The sequence below is a fragment of the Schistosoma mansoni genome, chromosome 5 (assembly GCF_000237925.1).
Source record: "Schistosoma mansoni strain Puerto Rico chromosome 5, complete genome".
Classification (NCBI taxonomy): Eukaryota; Metazoa; Platyhelminthes; class Trematoda; order Strigeidida; family Schistosomatidae; genus Schistosoma; species Schistosoma mansoni.
The window spans coordinates 4,643,328-4,668,193 of NC_031499.1; the positions used below are offsets into that span (position 1 = coordinate 4,643,328).

General features: G+C 33.3%; 1 protein-coding gene across 1 annotated transcript; it reads right to left on the bottom strand.

Moving 5' to 3' along the window:
• Positions 1 to 4,373: 4,373 nt before the first annotated feature.
• Smp_043650 (hypothetical protein) lies at positions 4,374 to 24,524 on the bottom strand. The gene is made up of 3 exons (XM_018797696.1): positions 24,281 to 24,524; positions 9,831 to 9,946; positions 4,374 to 4,880 (listed from the first exon to the last, which is right to left on the bottom strand). The coding sequence occupies exons 1-3, from the start codon at positions 24,360 to 24,362 to the stop codon at positions 4,833 to 4,835; spliced, it is 246 nt and encodes an 81-aa protein (XP_018652713.1). The 5' UTR covers positions 24,363 to 24,524; the 3' UTR covers positions 4,374 to 4,832.
• Between the last annotated feature and the right edge of the window lie 342 nt (positions 24,525 to 24,866).

Sequence of the window (24,866 nt, forward strand, 5' to 3'; positions counted from 1 at the left end):
ATCTTCTTTTATCGATTAACAACGATGCATATTAGGGATTAGAGAATTGTAGACTTTTACTCACATGTTACGTGTATCTTGGCATTCATTGGTTTAATGTATTTACAGTATTCTGACAGTTCGAAAAGAAGACTTTACATTGTCGGCTACGGAATATTTACAACTTAGCCTTTTAGGTCTGTTCAAATTTACCGCATTTTCATGTCGACATCTCTAGTAGTTGATTGTATTCATTTAAGGAAGCCATATATTTATTTCAGTTGTATTCATCAGGCTTTCTGACAGATAATTTAAGAGAATTTACCATCGATTTCCTAAAATGTGTTACTGAGTTAAGCATCTAGCGATTGTACAGAAAGTTTTGTTGTCAATTACATATCCAAGACGTTCACATTGAGATACAGGGATTATGCACTTAAAATATACATTCTTTATGTGGTAATCCAGTCATACTGACAGTAGTTGGATCACAGTAGATTTAGTCATACAGTTGCATAGTTGATATGGTTGGTTAGACTTCTGGATCAACGAATTTCTAAGATACGTTCAGTGTGACTAATCTGATTAAAGCAGAGCTAAAATTTATTGTATCGTGTCACGAACTACTACACCCTGATCCTTTGACCTAAAGGTCTGATCCACAAGGAAGTGGAGCACTGTGAGAAGATGCAGTTCCATGGTAGACGGTGACCGAGGATTGATTCATACGCCATTTGTTCCCTCAGGATACTGGAGCCAGCCTATGTGCACCATTGGTTTGGAATCAGGGTTTTCCAGCTCCCCTAGGCGGACACAGTGTGTCCACCGGCCCGGTTATAGCTCCGGACATTTCCTTTCCTCCTCTCAATTTCGTAAACAACATCCCCTCCGCGAGAAGCCAGTCAGTAGGACTTCTTTGGCAGAGGTTATATACGCGTGGTCGTGTGAGAGCATTTCGAGAGGGAGAGCGGACTCTCCCGAATCTCGACCGTACCAGGGGATTTGGGGTCATTGGTTAAAACTAATCATCAACACCACTGAATGTGAGCTCAGCTGTTTAGAGGTTAAGAGTTAGAGCACAAGACCGAATGTTCCTAGTTCGAGTCCCACTTGTAGGATCGTAGATCCACAATGTTGAAGAGTCCCATACTAGGACGAAGATGACGTCCAATGCTTCCAGGTTTTCAATATTGGTCTAGATTAGATCGACTCACAAATCCATTTACTAACGTTTCATTCTTATCGATATTCAAATTTCGTTTATTTTTGTTAATAGGTTCAATTGTAAACTGTTTAAAATTCTTTTCTTTGACAACATTAATTTATCTCAATTACTTTGTCTATCGTTTTCTCTTCTACCCTTCTTAAAAACAAAAGAAATCGATTTATACTTTGTTCTGTAATACAAACGAAATCATATTCATTTTTCTTATATAAAGAATAGAAGGCTAAAATTAATGATAATTATCATGTACTCACCAGCGAATAGATTCGAGAGGTATTTCTCACAGTTCTAATGAGAAGCTTTGACCAGTGCAGTTCAACCTTGTCGGTTGTGAGGCAGTTACTTACCTAAGACAATGGAAGATTGTTACTCAATATCGTGGATTGGTTAAAATTAGTCATGAACATCGTTGAATGTCAGCTCAGTTGTCTAGAGTTTAAGAGTTCATGAGCGAGACCGGATGTTCCATGTTCGAGTCCCACTTTAGGGATTGTAGATGCACAATGCTGAAGAATCCCATACTACGACGAAGAGGCCATGATAATGCTTCCAGGTTTTTAATATTAATCTAATTTAGATCGACGCATAAATCCAACTATTTCTGTTTATTTCTGTTTATGTGTTTAATTCTAAACTGTTTGAAATTCTTTTCTTTGACAAAATTAATTTGTCTCAATTACTTTGTCTATCGTTTTTCTCTTCTACCCTTCTTATACTTTGTTCTGCTATACAAACGACATCATATTCATTTTTCTTATACAAAGAATAGAAGGCTAAAATTAATAATCCCTCCTTCTTTTTAAAAAAAACATCATCCATCGGAAATCTTCATTTTAAATGTTCAATTTTTTTTACTCTCTAATCAAATTACATTCAGAAGTCTAATCGGAACATTCAGTAAACTGAACAAATTTCAAAGAAAAAACACAACAACAACAGGAAGATTGTAATCTTTTGTTTAATGAAGTTCATTTATACATAGTTTAGGTATATGGTGAATCAATTAAAGATAGACTACCATGATAAATCTGGAAGCATTGAATGGGAGTTTCGTTCAAGTGTGGTGTGGTGCACTTATATCCACATAAGTAGTGTATGGTGATGGTCAGATATAGAATGTATTTTGGCAGAAGATCGATAAGGAACGAATAGGAATGAAGCTCAATCGGTATGAAAATGCATGAACAATGAAATCATAGAAGACGGACTAATATTTGCAGAAGGAACAGTTGACATTGAGTTAACTGATTGTTATTTTGTAAATTAACTGTTGACTGTATGGTTATCAGAATTTAGTTAGATAGTCTGTTAATTGTGCTTACATACATTTGATTGTCCCCACTCGTGTTCTCATTCACTACGCTAGTGTAGAACTCCTCAACAGTGCGTATCCACAATCCAACTCGTAGGATTTGATCCCAGGATCTTCGGTTTCACATGAGAGCGCACAACCTCTTAGCCACTAAGCCGGTATCCAACGGTGTTTTGTCTAACTTTCATGATGATATGAATTATATTAGTAAATAATGACTTTATTTTTGTTATAATTGGTCATTATAATGAGTTTATGTGTTGTTCCAGTTTTAATTTTAACGATAATGATCAGTTTTCTTCTTTTTCGTTTCTTTGATTTAATTTATTAACAGAGTATATACCTTAGGTATCAATGCCAAGGTTGGACTTGATAATTTCAAATAAATTGAGCATTGAATTGAAAATTAATAATAAATATATATTTCCTTTGTTTTATCCCAATGAATAGAAAAATTAAATTTCTGGCGTTTCGTGACTTAATATAAACCACGTCTTCAGAGTAAATAAATAACCGAATTAGAATTACACAGGTTTAAATAGTACAATAGAAATACACGTATTAGTTTAATGTTGGTAATATTTATTTACTCCGAAGAAAAGGGTTACATTGAATTACGAAACGTCAGGAACATCATAGAAAACCTGGAAGAACTAGACGGCCGTTTCGTCCTAGTATGGGACTCCACAGCGGTGCGCATCCACAATCCCACTTGCGGGATTGTTAGAGTATACTATGTAATGGGTAAATAAATAAATGAACGAACAAATAAACATTACAGAATTTCACTATCATATATGAGGAAATTATAATTTATGTACGAACCAATCAGATATAAGATAACGCTTCTTGGATTTTGGCGCGAAATTGATTCATCTATTTCGTTAAATAGCTTTTCGGTATTATAGCTGATGTCAGTTCGTGATGAAAACTACAACTGTAATTTCTAACCTTAACCATAAACTGTAAATCATATTTTTAATTCCTCATACTGGTTTTTAACCCTCATTTAGTCCTAGTTAATAGGTAGACATCCTCAAAGTCAATTCGCATTCGCTCAAAGGTCGTTGATGAATTATAGTCTCACCTCATGTATTCTATTTAAATCTGTTGTCTAATTTTATGGAATGAAGAAAAAAATTAAAAAACAAAATACTCAACTGACCCATTAAAAAATATTCCCAACAATTATTCTTTTAACTATTTAATGACACAACTGGGTTCGAGTCCCAGAGTGAACATCAACTCTGGTATGCAGGTACATAAAGCTGACGAGTCCCAAATAGGACGAAACGCGCGTCCTGGATTACACTGCTAGTCACTATCCATCTTTGCTTATCATGCTTGTGAATTTAGGCTATATCGAGGAAATACGCACAGTATGTACATATTCCAATTAGAGACTGACCAGTTGCAGTCCTTAAAACATCAATGAGAAGATCCAAACAAACAATACTAAGTAAATTTCAATTTCACCCCATTGCACAAGCAAGTGGCTATCAGGACTCAGTGGACGAGTGGATAACGTGATGGCGTTTGAAGCGAGGGTACTGGGTTCGAGTCCCAGAGTGAACATCAACTCTGAGATGCAGGTACATCCGGCTGACGTGTTCCAGATAGGACGATACGCGCGTCCTGGATTTCACTACTAGCCACTATCCATCTTTGCTTATTTAAGTATTTGTTTTTCTATTCAGACTCATATATATATATGTGGATAGTTAGTGAATGATTTTTCCCTATTGAACATCAGACTACTTTACATCATTCCCTTTTGAAATATAATCCTTAGTTCAGCATATCAATTCATTCCCATGATCATTAGTACTTCCTTTAATTAAACAAAGGAAACAGTTTCAACCATTTTATTTATTGATTTCATCACAATTAATGAATAGAGTCAAATTAAAATTCGGATTACAGCGACAACAACAACAAAAAAAAAGAAGAAAAAAGAAAAAGAAAAAGAAAAGAGAAATACTCTTAAAAGAATAAATATTTTAGAAAGAATCTAGAAAAGAAAATCAATAACGATTCGTCATTGTATCATCTACGTACGATCATTATTTTCTCAATACATTAATCCTTCACTGTTGTTTCCATGGTAACGCGTACTAGAAAGTATTAGTTAAAATATCGAACATAATAAATAAGCAAAGAAAATAATAATCATAGAGAAGGAATTTATCCGAATTTTTTTTAATTTTTTGAATTAAATTTAATTGAATATGTTTTATTATCATTGTCTTCCTCTTTTTTTTTTATAATTTTTTGATATTACCGTAAATAGAATGGATCTTGAATGAGATCCAAATGTTATAATCCAAGAAATTCACGATCTTCTGGGCATACAATAGAAGGTTCCTATAAATGAAATCAAATTATAATTTAATATCATTATTTCCTTATTGAAATAAATAAATTGATTTATAAGATGTCAACATTGAACTCATCATGTAAGGAACCTTTCCTTGGAGAATGTAAAAGGTAAACCATATGTTTGAAATAATGATGATGAACTTTTGATTTCCACTTAAATAAAATCTTGTTGATCACTATGTCATTCAACTACCCAAATGATTCACCTGGAAACTACAGTCAGAAAATAATGTACGTGTAATGAGCGGAAACACAGGTGGGGACAACTACATGTACTTGTTATTTGGTAAAATGTAAATACCATACGTTCAGTACTTCATTTACAAAAATGTCGATCAATTGCTTCAGACACTGACGTTCCTTCATTTCTATACCAATCACTCTTTCTTTCCATTCTCTTTTATTCGAATTTTTTCAACCTGCCAGTCATTGCACTTTCGATTGGTGTTAGATACTACTTATATCCGTCGACATAAGTAGCACACAGCATAAAGGCTTGAAAAATATATGGTATATTAGTGCATCAATACAGATTTTGAACAAGTCAATCATATATTAGGATGGATCAATTAAATAAAAATAACGAAAAAAATGAGAGAACAAGTGTATAACATAGATAGAAGTCAGCAAGTTTGTTTATATTTCTCTGGATAGTCGGTTTAATTTAATAATTATTGACCTCAAGCTTAGCAGCGGATTTAGTTCTATCAGCGTTACACTTTCGTCTAAATTAGAGGGATTAATTTCACAGTATTTTAGGCGCCAAGTTGATCTAAGACATTAAATAGGAATAATTTATTTGTAAAATCTCAGCCAATGAATTTGAAGTAAATATTCAAGGAAATATTTCCTTGAAAAAGCTAGGGCCAGAGTACCGACCAAAACGTTGGATTTATTTCGAATTCATTCGCTGAGATTTTACAAATATTTTATTCCTATTTATTGATTCACTTGGTATTGTTCACTTAAATCTTCCCATTGATGTTAAGGACTGCGAATGTTCAGTCTCTTAATAACATATGTGGATCGTGTGCGGATTGCCACGATATTTCCCTTAATTCATAAGCATCATAAGCAAAGATGGATAGTGACTAGCAGTGGAATCCAGGAACCGCGTTTCATCCTATTTCGGACTCGTCACCTGGATGTACCTTCATTTCAGAGTTGATATTCACTTTGTGATTCGAACCCATTACCATTTGACTCAAACGCCATCGTGTTATCTAATCAGCTATTGAGTCCTGATAGTCACTTGCATGTTTAATGGGGTCATATAAGTTTATTACAAAAATCAAAGATCAATATCATTCCAATGTTATCAACAATAAATATAATAAGGTCATTTGAATAATCTAAATTTCATAAATTTTTTACAGATTTGTAGAATAACCGATTACAATAAATCTATACAATAATAATGAAGCCATTTATTGTGACCATGGTAATTAGATCACCTGGTTATGATTATGTATATATATGATGTGACGTATAAATTCATTACAGCTTTACCATTATATAATTTATTTATTCCTCTTGGGGATAGATTATTCACCTAAGGTAATTTTTATCCATATACATATATATTACATTCATGAATATATAAAACCCTTCAAAAAAAAAAACCCGGGAAAATTCATTAAGTTCTATGGAATAATGAAATTCAACTGATCAACCATGAAAAGAAAACAATAGTCTTTGTAATATCCATGAAAATAGATGGGGGAATAAGGATTTATTATGATTACTTGTTGTTAGGATGTATATATATATATATATATTCATTTATTTGAACAAATTTCATTTGGCGGGTCATAGAGATTTGTTCAATGTCTATGATTAATATATTCATAGTTGAAATCATGAGGCAATTGAAGCTAGACCACCATTGAAAACCTGGAAGCACTGGGTGACCATCTCATCCTATTGTGGGACCCCTCAGCAATGTGCATCCACGATCCCGACTTGCGAGATTCAAACCCAGGACCTACCAGTCTCGCGCCAGAGCACTTAATCGATAGATCACTGAGGTGGCATCCAACGTTGTTAATGTCTAACTTCAACCAATCCACGAAGTTTGAGCAACCGTCCACCAATTGTCTTCGGTGAGTTGATATCTCCAAACAGACCTGGTTGAACTCTACTGGTTACTGCTTCTCACTAGAACTCCAGGAAATATCTCTTGAAGTCAGTCACTAGTGAGCATATGATTATAATTAGAAGGGGTTTTGTGGAGATTTCAGTATTTTCATAGTTGAGACTGGTAGGTCCTTGGTCCGAATCTCGCGAGGCGGGATCGTGGATGCGCACTGTTGAGGAGTCCCATAATAGGACGAAACGGCCGTCCAGTGCTTCCAGTTTTTCCATGGTGGTCTAGCTTCAATTGACTAATGATTTCAACTATGAAAATACTGAAATCTCCACAAATCCCCTTCTGATTAATATGTGTTAAGAATTTGGACCAATTTTAAAAAAAGGATTAGATAAATAGTAATGAACATATAATTCAGTCTTATTTCAGAACACTACAGTAGTGTACATCAATGATTTCAAAGACGATTACATAAGGATATTGAATATTTACTATAAGAATGATGCTGATAAGTTATTGAATCAATATCCTGTAATTTTCATTGTTATGATAAAGTGTGACGGTAAAACATGCCTATTGATTAACTAATTCTCATATTTTCATGTTGATTAATTCCATTAAAGAAGTAACTCATTAGTTTAATATAACAAATTTGAAGTTGTACTCTAGTAGATGATAATTTGTTTGCTCTAAAGTACTGAACTTACTATAATGTTTTAAAACGTTCATTGATTTGATTCCATTTAGTTACTATAACAAATTCGAATGAATTAGATTAACAATGTATAGACTCTTTAGTTTTTAAATAAGTAGTATATCACTTGTCCACTTCATTATATAGGAAAAGCAATAAACGATATGAATAGCAAGCAGAACTTGAACAAAGGGCACTTTTATTGATGAAACATAGCTCATTGTTAAGTTTAAATATTCCATGATATAACACTGATAAGATTAAGTTTTAATCGATAGATAGTGGCTAGCAATTGAATTCAGGATGCGCATCTCGTTCTATCTAGGACTCGGCAGCTGGATGTACCTCCATCTCAGAGTTGATGTTCACTCTGTGACTCGAACTCAGTGCCTTTTGCTTCAGATGCCATCGCGTTATCCAATCACCTACTGAGTCCTCATAGCCACTTGCTTGTGCAAATAGGACGAAACGCACATCCTGGATTCCACTACTATTCACTATCCATCTTTGCTTATAATGCTTGTGAATTAAGGCTATGTCGAGGCAAAACGCACAGTATGCACATATTCCAATAAGAAACTGATCAATTGCAGTTCTAAACATCAATGGGAAGATTCAAACAAACAATACCAATTGAATTTAAGTTGTCATCACTCTATTTCCATATTGTTTAATGTCCTTTTATTCCAAATATGTTTGCTAACTTAATCAGTATGACGTGTAACCATGGCAATGAGGTGTTCGCTGAATGATTTCAAAAAATTTGCATCAGTGATAGATTTCTGTTAGCACATTAATGAGATAGTTGTCTCATCGTTATATCGAATCTTACACTATTCAATACGTTATGAATCCTCAGTGGATTGAAGTCAAAGTTGTGAAACTTTATAGAGACTACATTTCATAAAGATCATTTGATGAAATTCCGTCTTTCACATTTTCAATATATGTCTGAATACAATCTATCCTCAGTGACAAGCTTTATTGGATTAAAAAATCTGTTCGTAAATAATTCAATTGTTCATAGAAATAATACATTTGCTTTAGATCAGTGTTCAACTCAATCACACTTGATGGAGAAGCTCTGGAGTATGTGGAGAACTACTACATCCATCATCAAAAATGTACAAGTATTTGTAAAACAATTGTCTACACAAGAAATTCAATGTTCAGTGGCTGGATACCATCAGCAACAGCCCATTGTGGAAGAGAACAAACGAGCTTCCAGGTGAAGAGAAAATTAGGAAAAGACGTTGGAAGTGGATAGGATATACATTGAGGAAATCATCAAACTGCATTACTAGACAATCGCTAACCTGGAATTCTGTAGGGAAATGGAAAAGGGGAACACCAAAGAACACATTTCGTCAGGAATAGGAAGCAGACATGAAAAGAATGAATAACAATTAGAACCGATTGGAAAAGACAGAGTTGGTGATCGCCCTATGCTGTTCCACGAGGAATAACAAGCGTCAACAAGTAAGTTTATTCCAGTGTAAGTTTTTTCTTCAAATTACCACAAATTTAAATAATCAAAAACGAATTGATTCGAGAAGTTTAATCATCCTATGGATACATCAAAACACCAAAAAAACCGGGATTTTGTCAAAACTTCTTTGAAATTTTCAACTTTCATCCAATCAAAGTCTATAGATCAGAACGGGTTTGTGGAGATTTCAGTATTTTCATAGTTGAAATCATTAGTCAATTGAAGCTAGTCCACCATGATAAACCTGAAAGCACTAGACGTCCGTTTCGTCCTGTTGTGGGACTCCTCAACAGTGCTCATCCACGATCCCGCACTCACGAGATTCGAACCCAGGACCTACCAGTCTCGCCCCAGAGCACTTAACCGCTAGACCACTGAGCCGGCATCTGATGGTGTGAATGTCTAACTTCAACCAATCCACGATGTTTGAGCAACCATTCACTATTTGTCTTCAGTGAGGTGATATCTCTATAGTATGTCTATAGTACCATTCAATTTAGAAAGTATTCTTTTACAACAAAATATTTAAAATTAAAATAAATCTTCTTGGCTTAAAAATTCTTTTCCTTGTTTTTAAAAAAAGGGATTCACAGTCTGACAGAATAACCATCATGAATAACAAAACAAGCATTGATATATGTGTGGTTAAAGAATAAAACTCACTCTAAGAATCATTTGTTTAATACTATATGGAATACGTAGACATCGGTCTGATTTTTTCAATCGAAAGAAATGATAAGCTTTCTTTTCAAAATTCATATCATCGGTACTTTCGGCATCTTAAAAAAATAAAAAAAAATAAAGAATCACCAAACAGTAACGAGTCAATACAAAGATTTATTTGAAGATATAATAATATGAAATACTTTTATAATGGAAAGTAATACCCAATATATTTCCAATCCTAGTAACGTTTAGGGTTGGTTGAAGTGTATGATCTATTCAGTGAGTTAAGTAGAAAATAGTACAATAAATTGTAAGCAAAGAGGGATAGTGGCTAGCAGTGAAATCCAGGATGCGCGTTTCGTTCTAGCCACTGCTAGCCACTATCCATCTTTGCTTACAATGCTTGTGAATTAGGGCTATATCGAGGCAATACGCACAGTATGCACATATGCCAATTAGAGAATGACCATTTGCAGTCCTAAACATTAATGGGAGGATTCAACACAAAGAATAGCAAGGAGTACAACGAATCTTTGAAAATATTCAAGATAGATTGTACTTTATTACAAGCTAGAACGAAATTCTCTGTACTTAAACTTATTCTCAATACACTTATCAGCTGAGCTATAAAACTCAACATGCTAATGACTGGAGTTGGTGCAGATTTCTAAATTTCAGATAAGAAACTGTGAAATAGTTATATTCCAGTGACATAGGATAATTATTACATATTACTCCGAACTAAGTGGCAATTCAGAAATATAGACTAATCGATTTTGTTTCAGTAATCGAAAAGCAACAATCTCGTTAAGATGCTTGAAAACTCTGGGTTATTTTTTCTTGATTGGGTCATAGGTACCTAAACGAAAACGAAACTGATGGTGAAATGATTTCTGATTTTCAATGTTCTTTTGTCCACAAATCAAGCTAAATAAATTTCAAGAGGTGAACGTTTATATCTTGGCCATATGATGCGATGTTATCTACCTCGTCTCTAAACCTTAAAGTTAACAGCTCAACCTCGTTTGGAGTCTTGTTAGGATTTACCATGTATTCATAAAACTAGAACTAAACAACTACTCGAGTTCTTAGTGGTTTCAACAGTTTTTCAGATGATATCAATAAATGACTAAGATGACTAGCAATTAAACTGGAGTTCCATACATCGTTTCAGTCGGATACTTCATTATTAACAAGGTACAAGGTATTTCATATTCACAAAGAATAATATAAACTATTTCGTCAGTTTCAATAGCACGTTATGTCAATGGGACATCTTTAAGCGTATGACATATATCTATACTTATCACTTTTATTTCGTTAGATTTTTATGTTGAGTACTTATTCAAAAATTAAAAAAAATAATCAATCAAAAAATACACCATTTACCTGTGAAGAATTTTATTCCAGTCAAAATCTGTTCAGTTAAGATGTTCTGTGGTGCTTAACTATGAGAATGAGTAGATTTCTGGTTCAATACTACTTACTTATTATGTTCATAAGTGTTACATAGTTTATAAGAGCAATTTGTGTAAGTATATGTATGTATATATATGTAAATATGAGGAGTGAGACGAAGGATTTTTCCTAAAATTCTTGACTTAAACATTCAACTCTTAAACACCATTTCTTGTTAGATCATATAGAATTACTATAATATCTATAAAACCCTTTTCTTATAATAATCATCGTATGCTCACTAGTGACTAGCTTCAAGAGGTATTTCCTGGAGTTCTAATGAGAAGCAGTGACCAGTAGAGTTCAACCACGTCTGTTGTGAGATAGTAAATCACTGAAGACAATGGTGGATGTGTCTCTCAATTTCGTGGATTAGTTGAAGTTGCAAATTAACACCGTCGGATGCCGACTCACTGGTCTAGAGGTTAGGCGTCTGCGTGTGGGACCGATAGGTTCTAGGTCTAAATCTTGCGAGGCGGGATCGTGGATGCGCACTGCTGACGAATCCCACATTAGAACGAAAAAGCCGTCATACTTAATTTATTGAAAGTTTCACAGGGTTCTGATATGAACTTAATACTATTATTGGTCGACGTCGAAGTTTTTGATCGATTGAGAGAGTAATCCAGTGTAATAACTATATATCCCACTAATAAACGTAGTTTTATGCATTACTTAAATATATTGAATGCCAAGAAAATTTTATTTTTTTTAAAGTTTCCATTAAATCATCAAGCTTATTATGTATGGGTCGGCTGGATTGTCAAAGTATTCTGTTGTCTTCTTTTCAATATTATGGGAAGTATATATAATCTTTTCTTATCATCACTAAGAGAAGACGAATAGTTATAAAGTTTTTATTTCATTTATTGTTTTTGAAAAGTCTCTTTTTTCATCTTTTCATTTGAACGGCATAGTTTTGATGTTAGAATAATGAAGTTAGTTGTACATTAGGAAATCATTTCTACCCCCTTCCCTCTCAAAAAAGGTTATTGACAATCAAATTATATAACTATTTTGTTATATTTCAAGAATGTTTAGCCTAAGACACATACACGCTTGGTTACATGTAAAATGGAACTTGGAGTTACATGCTTTTGCAATACGTTAGACACTCATAGACTACTGAGTCAGAAACCAATACTTTGCATCACGAACTTCAATAAGTCCTGTATGTAATGTGAGAATCATTGTATCTTGTTCGTGATAACTGTCTTATATCTGGAAATGGATGAACTTTACCGTTCATAATTAGTTGATTTAATTTCCATCGAATTATGTCATTCAATTACTTAGTAGTTCATGTATATTGTTAGTATTGTAAATATTTGTGACAGTACCTTCCTTATGTTATTATATTAGATTTACCACATGAATAAATATGCTGCAATTTCAAGTATTGTGTGTATACTTTTGAACTGTTATCTAGTTCCAAGTTAATTAACACCGCTGGGTGCCGGCTTAGTGTTCTAGAAGTTAGGCGTTCACGCGTGAAACGGAAGGTTCTGGGTTCGAGTTCCGCGTTCAAGATTGTGGATTTACACTGCTGAGGATTCTGATACTAGGACAAAACGGTTGTCCACTGATTCCGGGTGTTCACTGGTAGTCTAGCTTAGATTTACTCGTTAATTCAACTTTTAAAATTAATTCAACTTGTTTGAATTGGAAACAAAGACCTTAAAACAATTCTACCCTACAGTTCTTGTTTTCCATACTCTATTTAAAAGTATCAAGGCAAATAAAATTTGTGCTTGTTAACTAACAAAGTAATATAAACTGAAGGATTGTTCAAACTCATTCGGAAATAAGTTGTCTAATGTAGTTGAAATCTATTATCATTATTATTATTATTTTCGCTATCATTCAGTTCTTTACTTATCGACATTATTCCCTTATGATCTTCAATCTTTTTCAAAACAATGTCATGTTGAGGATCTTAATGAGTTAAAGAAAACTAGTGGTTGAAATTAATTCTTTCTGAACAAGTACCAAATTATAAAGGGCTAATGTTATGTTATTTTTCTTAGTCTCATTACCGCCACATGGATAAGTGACTTAGTAATTTACTAAAGAGCAATACATCTAATGTTCGTGTCAATAGATACTCGATTGAGATGCACATCTAATATTAAAAGGGTGGCGATACAGCGAAATTGGACCTTATGCTTTTCATCAACTCCATTCAGCCGCCCTATAAATATGTACGTGCTTTTGAAATAAAACATAGATTTAATTTAATGAGTATAACAGATGACTAAAATAACAGAGGGCTGTGTTACCATATGAATGATAATAAACATTTCTATTTAAACTATAATTCCTATGGTTACATGAGAACTAGAACTTACTTTCACCAAAACTATTAATTTTCAGTATGTGATTGTAGTGATTGTTGCATTTCATTGAAATCATGAGCCGATCAGTATTAGACTATCATTAAAATTCTGGAAGCACTGGACAGCCATTTTGTCTTAGTATAGGACTCCTCAGAAGTACGCATCTACGATACCACACCCGGGACTCAGACCCACCTCTAGATAGTTGAGCTAGTATCCAACGGCGTTAATGCCTAACTTCAACCAATCTACGATGAAGAGTCTAATACTAGTACGAAACAGATGTCTAATACTTCTAGGCTTTTAATGGAGGTCTAAAATTGATCGATTCATGATTTTATTGGAAACCACTTTCGTTATTTTCAGTAACAAAATTATAAAAATTTTCAAAATCGAAATTTTTTATTTCCCTTCTTAATTGATTATTCGAAAATAAAACATCCACTCATGTTGAAGAATTTATTATTTTCAGTGAGATCTGTTTTTGACCATTATTTCTTCTGATGTATACGATATTTCTTAAATGGAGTGGTGGTTTGGAAGTGTGTGATAAACAGAGTAAAATAAGTTGACAGTTTAAAGTTCTAAAAATGACAGGAATAGTCTGTATATAGTTTAAAAGAACAGAAATAGAGATAAGGATTAGACATATATATATATGCTACACTTGGTATTGTTTACTTAAATCTTCTCATTGATGTTTAGGACTGCAATTGACCAGTCTCTTATTGGCATATGTGTATACTATGCGTATTGCCTTTATAATACCTTAATTCACAAGCATTATAAGCAAAGATGGATCGCACATGAAAGTGATTATGAGGACTCAGTAGATGAGTGGATAACGCGATGAAGTCTGAAGCGAACGGTAATGGGTTCCAGTGTCAGAGTGAACATCAACTCTAAGATGCGGGTACATCCAGCTGACGAATCCAAAATAGAACGAAACGCGCATCCTGAATCCCACTGCTAACCACTATCCATCTTTGCTTATAATGTTATAAATGAATTCAATATTAAGGCAATACGCACAGTGTCTAAATACGCCAATAAGATACTGATCAATTACAGTCCTAAACATCAATGGGAAGATTTAAGTAAACAATACCAAGTGAATATAAAAACTGTATCTTTTGTTTGAAACAGTAGTTTTAAAAAACTTTTGATGGTGTCAAACATCCAGTGATAAATGTTTTTCAATGTTATCCTTGTAGTGAACAGAACACCAGTGGGGACAATCGAATGTATATAGATATAAGTAAACCACACCACACTCCAACTGTAAGAATATTATTACCAATAATGTCTCATGAAATTTTACAGGTATATGTCCAGACTAACAATTAAAATATATAATCACATTTAATGTAAGTATTCAGTGGAAAAATCAGTTACCATACGAACTGTACTCTGAATTACGTACGGAGAAAGTTACCTGAAGTGGAGTAGAAATATCATCATAATCTTCAAAATGAATAGTCAATATTTTACATTATCAATGAAATCTTATTTCACTTATGGATTACATAATCTCTTGTTTAGGAATTCATATAACTATTGATTACAATATGTCTTTAAACCAACATTATTTTTAATTATGCCGGTATTAGACTGTCGATTGAAATACAACCTACAACTTCATTCAAGCACACACACACACACAAGCATAGGTTATTAGAAATTCAAAAATTATCACTCATATACACTTAGTATTACTTGTTTGAATCTTCCTATTGATGTTTAGGATTGCAACTGGTCAGTCTCTTATTGGCATATGTGCATACTGTGCGTATTGCCTCAATATAGCCTTATCACTCATATAGTTTTAGATGGTACATTAATGACTTAAAATAAGAGCTTCTTACTGAATATTAATTTAGAACCATAACTATTGAATATGATTAGAATTTATTCAGTAAAATACTCATTTGTTCAAAAATCTTTTTTCCGAAAATTGATATCAGTGTTACGTAACTGGTAACGTTAACATTGCAATCCAAGATGTACATTTCTTCTTATTTGAGATTTGTCACCTGTATGCGACTGCACCCAAATGTTGTTCACTTTGTGTATGGAAATAATTATATTCCGCTTCAAACATTTTCACATTATTCACTGAGTCCCTGAACTTAACTAACCATGAATGTGTCCAAAGGTATAATGTTTATTTTCATAGTTGCAAGCGTGAGTCATTTGAAGCTAGACCACCAAGGAAAACCTGGAAGAACTGAACGGCCGTTTTGTTCTATTGTGGGACTCCTCAGCGGTGCCTATTCACGATCCCGACTCGCGTCAGAGCACTTAACCGTTAGATCATTGAGCCGGCTTCTAACGATGTTAATGTCTAGCTTCAACTAATCCACGAAATTGAACAACCATTGACCAATTGCCTTCAGGGAGTTGATATCTCACAACAGACATCCACGACCTCGCCTCGCGAGATCTGAACCTATGACCTACCAGTCTTAACTATGAAAATACCGAAATCTCTACAAAACCCCTTTTGATAATGTAATGTTCATATTATTTACTAGTAAAGGTTCAAATTATTCAACAGTTTCTCTTCTAAACACAATTTTCAATTCAATGCTATATAGAATATGCTTTTATGAATCATTTTCATCTTGAATTGTCATTCTTTAAAGTTTCAGTAAAAATGTATCTAGATTAAAACGAGTATCGTAGTGTAGTGATAGAGAATTCAGATGGGAAAGATCGCATTGTTACTAAGTGATTATTCATTGAATTGAGTAAGGTAAAGTGATATTTCATACTGTACATGTAAATTAATATCATCATTGCCTATAATAAATAAAACAAAAACGTCTTGATATAGTAGAACTTTATCATAGGGTAGTGAACAAGAACACGAGTGGGGACAATAAAATGTATTCTAAGCACAGATTACAGACTATTTCATAAAATTCTGATAACCATACAGTCAACAGTTAATTTGCAAAATAACAATCCCAATCTTAACTGTTCCTTCTGCAAATATCAGTCCGTCTTCTCTGATTTCATTATTCATGCATTTTCATACCGATCGCGCTTCATTCCTGTTCTTTCTTTATCGGTCTTCGGCCAAAAATACATTCTATATCTGATCATCACCATATACTACTTATGTGGATATAAGTAGACCACACCAAAATAGAACAAAATGATCTGAATTCAAGTTTTCTTCTTGGAAACTTTTTAAGAGAGTTTCATCTTACTAATCATAGTGTTTTGTGAATAAATTGAAGTTGAATATTTAGACCTTAAAGCACTATTTAGGTATCTCTATGGCGAAATGCTTGACATTTTCATCTATTCTCCTGTATAGGTCGTAATTAAACATTGATGTTACACTAGTTTTATAGTTTTTCAATTCTCTTTAAATGAATATATGTTATCCTATTAGCTTTGTTTTACTGAGATAACAGACTGAAGAAATTGACTTTATTGATAATTTACAATAAGGAGGGAAACAAAGTTCTATTTTAAACATTTTTTCATTAATATTAGAAGGGGTTTTTGTGGAGATTTAGTATTTTTATAGTTGAAAGCGTGAGTCAATTGAAGCTAGACCACCGGGGAAAACCTGGAACGGCTGTCCAGTGCTCATTTAAAATAATCAGTTGATTATTTTTAAATTAAAAGGATAAAGGGTTCAAGGTGACGTTCTGCATATTCAGAAGTTTATTAGTTTGATAAATGAGACTATAATTCATGGACGACCTTTGAACGACGCTAAAGTGGTCTTGAGAATATCTACTTACTGACACGGGTCAAATGAGGCCGTTAAATCAGTGTTAAGGATACGGATTGTGATTTACAGTTGATGATCAGGGATAGGGATTAGACTTAGGGTTTTCATCACAAATTGACATCAGCTAAAATGTCAAGACGTTATTTAGCCAAATGTATGAAGAATTCGGCGCCGAAATCCAAGACCTGTTATCGTAAATCTGATTGGTTCGTCCATAAATTATGGTCTTGCCGTTTGATAAATTTGGAATATTAAGAAAATTGAGTTTATATTTACCGTTGTCAGTTTTCCTTAAACGGAAAAAGATTTTCTATTAGGTGATAATTATCAATAAAGTGTGTTTGTATTCTTCATTAAAAAGTTGATAACTTCAACAAGATTCTCATTCATATCAATAAATGTCACAGTAACATACATTACTATTATGTTCAGAGATATGATTAATCTTCTTTGAAACTGAGATATTTACGCTACTTAATCATTAATTAGTATTCAATATCTAACTGCTTAGTTGTTGGTACCGATCTAATTCTTCCAGACAATTGATTCGAACTACTTAACAGTAAATAAGCTATATCGTTATATCAAATCATATATACTAGTGACCACATTACAGCTTGGTTCATAGAGTTTAACTATACGTAAAGATTGAATAACATGATATTAGTTACTAAATACTGCCCAGTCAGTCGGTTTTTGTTTTCACTGAATTATAAACAATCACATCCTGAAAAGTAGAATTGTTAATTAATATAACATGAAGACTTCCAGGTTGTAATAAAATGTAATAGGTCTCATCAGTACGTCGTAATCGTGAGTAGAATATACATATATATATCATCGTGACACAAAATTATCCTTAGAACCACTAATTTTTGGTTGGATTGTTTTCGAAGGTACCCGAATGAATATTTATAGATACACTGAATAATAAGTCTGTAAACAAATTGTATAATTAATATTCTATATTCAATACCAATTGGTCTCAGTTGGATTATCGTTGATTACTAGAGGACATCAGACAACCATTTGGATGTAGTATGGAGATTAGGCCTCACGTCTAAAACTTGATAGTTAAGACTTTTACATCGGTATCTGATAGGACATTTCTAACTTTGATCAATTTTTTTGAGATAGCTTGGAGATTATCAGATTACATCGGTGATAGTTGCTTCATTACTGACATGTCTTGACTTCGCCAGTCACAACCATTCACTACAAATTCAAGAATATCTTGATTTCAGTAATTGATGAGCTACTGGAATCGAACAACCATCCCGTGCTTTCTAATCTTCATTAATACCTTAAACGATATTAACGTTTAAAGAATACATCTCATAAAGTAAATCAATTTCCTTTAACCTATCCAAATAAAACTATAAGCATGCCTGAACAGTAATAATGTGAGTCAATTGAAGCGTTTCAAATACGTAGTTATCGGGAAACAAAGGACCTAGGTAATATTAGACACATTCAGGTCTACTCGCATGAGAAGACTAATATGCCATGTAATATGTTAAATGCTTAAGAATTCTAAACTTGAATTCCTTTTATAATGATTAATATACATTAAAATACAGAAATATGCAAACAGTATTATGAATTAAATTCACTTAGTATTGTTTGTTTGATTCTTCCCATTGATGTTTAGGATCAGTATCGTATTGGCCATATGTGCATACTGTGCGTATTACCTCGATATAGCCTTAATTCACAAGCATTATAATCAAAAATGGACTGTGGCTGGCAGTGGAATCCCGGACGCGCGTTTCGTCCTATTTATTTTATGAATTGATTCATAAAGTACGATGAACACATGGACAAAGTTCTTATGATACACATATACCTACAGTTTTAAAATTGTGAACCACTCTTAAGCCATTTTACAATCTGAATGTGTTTTTGAGTAAAGTTTCGATTTAATTATTTTGTCTGAATTTTGTAATGTATGTTAAAAGCTAAATTTATGATTGAATAGTTGTAAGCGTGAGTCTATTGAAGCTAGACCACCATAGAAAATCTCCAAGCACTGGACGGTCGTTTCGTCATATTATGGGACTCCTCAGCAGTGAGCATCCACGATCCCGCACTCGCGAGATTCCAACTCAGGAACTACCGGTCTCGCGCCAGAGCACTTAACCACTAGACCACTGAGCCGGTATCCAACAGTGTTAATATCTAACTTCAACTGATCCACGAAGTTGAGTAACCGTTGCCCAATTGTCTTCAGTGAGTTGATATCTCACAACAGACGTGGTTTGAATTCCACTGGTCACTGCTTCTCACTAGAACTCCTGGATTCACCTCTCGAAGGAGTCCCATAATAGGACGGAACGGCCGTTCAGTGCTCCCAGGTTTTCCGTGGTGGTCTAACTTCAATTGACTAACGCTTTCAACTATGCAAATACTGAAATCTCCACAAAACCCCTTCTGATAATAATAAATTTATAAGACTGATATATGTTATAGTGCACGCTAATCCGCTTCTCCCTCCTCAGTCACCCACTAACTGACTACTTCAAAAAGAAAACAAAAGTAAGATAAAAAGTGCAATAGGCATCCTATTAGTTTACAAATAAAATATTTTATTATGTTGCATGATACTCTGAACTCCCTATAATTAACTCGATAATCAAAGTATAAATTGATAGTAAATTTTATTTATTTTAAAAAAAAACTAAATCAAATGTTTTTCTCAAATAAAAAAAAACAAACAAAAATGGAAACAAAAAAACAAGAAAACAAAAAAAACAAAAAAAACGAAAAAAACAAAAAAAACAGAACAATGTGTTCATTGAATCATTTTAATCAACATTTACTACTAATCCAATTAAGTAATATTGATTGTTTAAAAGAAAAAAAAATAAATAAATGAATTGTGAGAGAGATGTGAAAAGTATTATTTTCATCTATATTCAAATAAACACTATTCTAGTATACCTTCTATTGAATGATGTTTAAGGGTGAATGAAAAAGAGAAAAATAATTTGATTGATTTACTTTATTTTATTAGGTAAATTAATTTCCCTAAGAGATTTAGTCTATATTAACTTTATATGAATAATAGAAGGGGGTTTTGTGGAGATTTTAGTAATTTTATATAGTTGAAATCATGAGTCAATTGAAGCTAGATCACCATGGAAAACATGGAAGCACTGGACGGCCGTTTCGTCCTATTGTGGAACTCCACAACAGTGCGCATCCACGATCTCGCCTCGAGAGATTGGAAACTAGGACCTACCAGTCTCGTGCGTTGGATGCCGTCTCAGTGGTCTAGTGATTAAGCGCTCGCGTGCGAGACTGATGGATCCTGGGTTGGAATCTCGCGAGTCGGGATCATGGATGCGCACTGCTCAGGAGTATCATAATAGGAGGAAACGGTCGCCCAGTGCTTCCACGTTTTCCATCGTGGTCTAGCTAATGATTTCAACTATAACAAAATAAATTGTTAACCAATAGATTTTATATTCTGTGAAGAAGTGTAACATGTCGCTTGAATAATCATGTATGATTTAAGATGATAATTATTCGGAAAGGTCCCTAGATCCATACTGAGATTCTGAATTCCATCAACTGATTACAGTTAAAAGTACTTATTGTTTAGACAAACTAAGCTAATCATTTTTTTCTGATAGTCAGTAAAGAAGTAATAATGTGGTGTATGCTATTTATGTCGACAAACGTATTTTACCAAGAGATTCTGTAATTTTGTATTTAAATACATTTGGTTGTTCCCACTTATGTTCTTGACCATTACAACCACACTTATCTAGTTCTGCTAACAAGCACACCACCAAACGTTGTTTCTTGTAAAGCTGAGAGGAAGTCATCTAAAGTGAAACTTTCGAAGGTTGAAAAGAATAAAAAGAGAAAGAGAAAAGAGTGTTATACTATCTACATACACGAAATATTCCACCAAATTCATTCCTATACTAGTATATTTTTGAAAACAATCCCCATCATAAACACTCTCATAAAAGATACTCACGAAAGATTTATATTTCAGTTTAGTCAGTTTTTATTTTATGACAAAAAGTTTACCATTTCCAGTACATAAGTTCAAACTTTCAAACAACTGTGACCAAGTGTAATCGCATAGGACTTTGTACTTGATATCATAAACATTGTAGTCAAATACAGTAGATCAAAATGAATTTCGTTTCATATAAAGTATCGGTTTTTAGATTTAGGTAACATTTAACCATATAATTTTATTCAACCACCAATATTTTCGCAAAAGTTCAGTTGAATAAAGGGAACTTTTTTCCCGAAAAGGATGTCTTACCTTAAATAGAGTTATGTATCGAATAGGAACTACTAATGATATTTGTTTTCATAATGTACTAAACATAATTGCCATTCATTTGCTTTACTGTACTATTCTGTAATGATACTGTATTAACACATTACTCCATAAAAGATTTTCATATATTTCTTCATTTTTTATAGATATCATTAGGAAGGAGGTGGTGAAGCTATTTCGTGGGTTGGTTGAAGTTAGACATTAACATCGTAGGATATTGGCTCAGTAGTCTAAAGGTTATGAGTACGTGCGTAAGACCGAAGGTCTTGGGTTTGAGTTTCGCATGCGGGATCGTGGATGTACACTATTGAGGAGTCCTATACTAGAACGAAACGGTCGTCCAGTTCTTTCAGGTTATGCATGATGGTCTAGCTTTAATCGACTCATGAATTCAACTATTAAATTATAGATATCATAGTCCAAAGATGACACTGATATAATTTAATCATTGAATAAAACAAGCAAGAACACCTACTTGTCACAGTGTTTTTTTTGTGTGTGCAAATATACACAAAACAGTACAATATATATACAATGATAATTACAATGATGTGAATGTAATGTGTGATTTACCATGGGATAAATAAAAATGCTAACACGACCTTTGACATCATTTAAAACTAAAGATTTCCATTACAGGGTTCAGTATGAGAATAAACTATTTCTAAGCACTTGAAAATATACATAAATTTACGGATAATTAACAAAAAGAGCTATAAACTGTTTTGGGATCAATCTTATGATCCGTTTCAAATATCGTCTTTTGCCATATCCATGACTATAACTGTAGTCAAATTTTAAAACTATTTCGTTTATATATTCTATGTTCTTCTGAAGCATAAATACTTGTCCAGTGAAATTTATTTCTGCATACTCTACAAAACAGTAACTGGTTCGCAACTCAACAGGTTTAAATCTAGATCTAAGGATAAAATTGTATAATCCATTAATTGCAACAACTTGTTACATAAGAACAAGAATTAGGTCATTTATGTTTGTAGTAGCTTAGCGCTTCGTTAATTAATCACCTTGATAACCGTTATCATATAAATCCCAACTGTGTTTGAAATCGGAAGGTAATAAGAAGTGACCACTACAGTTTATTTGTACAAATTACAAAACTACAATTATCTTGAGTGAGTTTGAAGCAGAGAGGCGAATACGTGTATGCGAGCAAATACAGAAGCAAATTTATAGTCAAATTGAATAAGGAGGAGATAGGCAAGGCAAAAGCTAATAATGGGATTCAAGCACATTTATACATGAGGAAGAGAATGAATCCTCAAGAGATATTTAAGCGATTAATATTTAAGCTAGAGATATGCGTAGGCTATCATATGTGATCAAGCGTACATGTTTATACAGATACAGATAGTATTCAATGAATCATTGAATTTAGAACTGACGTTCAATTTCGATTCCCACTGTCAATGTCAATAGCATTCATGACTATTTGCTAACATTTTTATTCAATACAAAGGGTGGACAAAGACCCTATCAGTAATTATTTAATAAACAAACTGAAATATGCTTATGTTTTGATAAGAAACTATGTCATTATATTGTGTTCCTTTCAAAAATAATTAAATTTGTAATGAGTTTATGGATTTGTGTAGATTGTTTACATAGTTCTTATTACTGAATATTCTTAGTTAAAGAGCCATTAAAAACCAGAAATCATTAGACAGCTACCTTTGTCCCAATACAAGACTCTTCATCAATACCTTTTCATGATCTTACTGACGCTTGAATTTATGACGTTTAGTCTCACAGAGAACTCATAACCTGAATAAGCCATTCTAAAGAACTTCATGCTGAGACAGAAGAGGTTTTTAGTGATCATCTTATCAAGATCAAAAAATGGTTTTAAACTGTCAAAATTATAATTAATAGGATGAAACGTGCGTCCCGGATCTCACTGCTAGCCACTGTCTATCTTTGCTTATAATGCTTGTGAATTAAAGCTATATCGAGGTAATATGCACAGTACATACATATGTCAATTAGAGACTGACCAGTTGCAGTCCTAAACGTGAATGTGAAGATTCAAACAAACAATACTAAGTGAATTCAAACTTCACCCCATTGCACAAGCAAGTGGCTATCAAGACTCAGTAGCTTAGTGGAGAACGCGATGGCGTTGGAAGTGAAAGAATCTCAGAGTGAACATCAACTCTGAGATGCAGGTACATCCAACTGGCGACTCCCGAATAGGATGAAATGCGTGTATTATGCGTTATTTGTATATAGTTGAAATCATGAGTCAATTAAATCTAGACCACCATGAAAAACCTGGAAGCACTGGATGGCCGTTTCGTTTTATTGTGGGACTCCTCAACATTGCACATCCACGATCCTGCCTCACGAGATTTGAACCCAGGACCTATCACTTTCGCATGTGAGCGCCCAACCTCTAGACCACTGAGTTCCATAATGGGATGAAATGGCCGTCCAGTGCTTCCATGTGTTCCATAGTGGTCTAGCTTCAATTGATTCATGATCTCAACTATATAAAATAATTGTTTTTAATAATGAACAAATAAATATAAAACGATCTTAATCATCATTTCGCCAAGTATTATTATTCATTAAAACTTACTTATTTTTATTGATTGTAATTGAACTGTAAACAGAACCATTAATGTAAACATGGAAATCATATTAACCATAGTATGTTTCATATTCAATTATATTTGCGCTGTTTGCTTTGAATTTATCAAAATGGTTCAAATGATTTGGTTGTTTGTTTGTTTATTTTTTAAAAAAAGAAATAGGTCGCTACGTTTAGTTTCAATGAACAAACTTTTCAGTGGTGTGTTAATTGCAATTTTTACTTTTAGGGGGTATAAAAATTTCATTTGTTATCAAGTTTTTATACTTTAAAGTATCAATCTATTTGTTTCCAATGTAAAACTGACCAATGAGAAGAAAGTGTTTGAGAAGATAAATATTAAAAAAAAACGAAGGGATTTTTAAGGATTTAGAAATGACTGTCAGTCAGTCATTTGGCCTATGCTTGTGAACAAATAACTAGAGGATCACAAATATAAGTAAGTACGATGGATGAATGGATATGATGTATTACATGTTGTCTTATTTTACGAAAATTTTTTTTGTTCTTTTTCTTAAAGATATAATATCATTGGAAGATTGGGAAAAAAATAAACCTCAGTCGGGAAGATAAA

What these genes read in the sequence shown, in the direction of transcription:
- Smp_043650 (XM_018797696.1), bottom strand. Translation starts at nt 24,362, where the DNA reads ATGAAACATACTATGGTTAATATGATTTCCATGTTTACATTAATGGTT. An exon ending in ATTACAATCAATAAAAATAA is followed by an intron (nt 9,947 to 24,280) that starts GTAAGTTTTAAT and finishes TATTTTTTTAAG; the next exon opens with ATGCCGAAAGTACCGATGAT. An exon ending in TTAAACAAATGATTCTTAGA is followed by an intron (nt 4,881 to 9,830) that starts GTGAGTTTTATT and finishes TTTCATTTATAG; the next exon opens with GAACCTTCTATTGTATGCCC.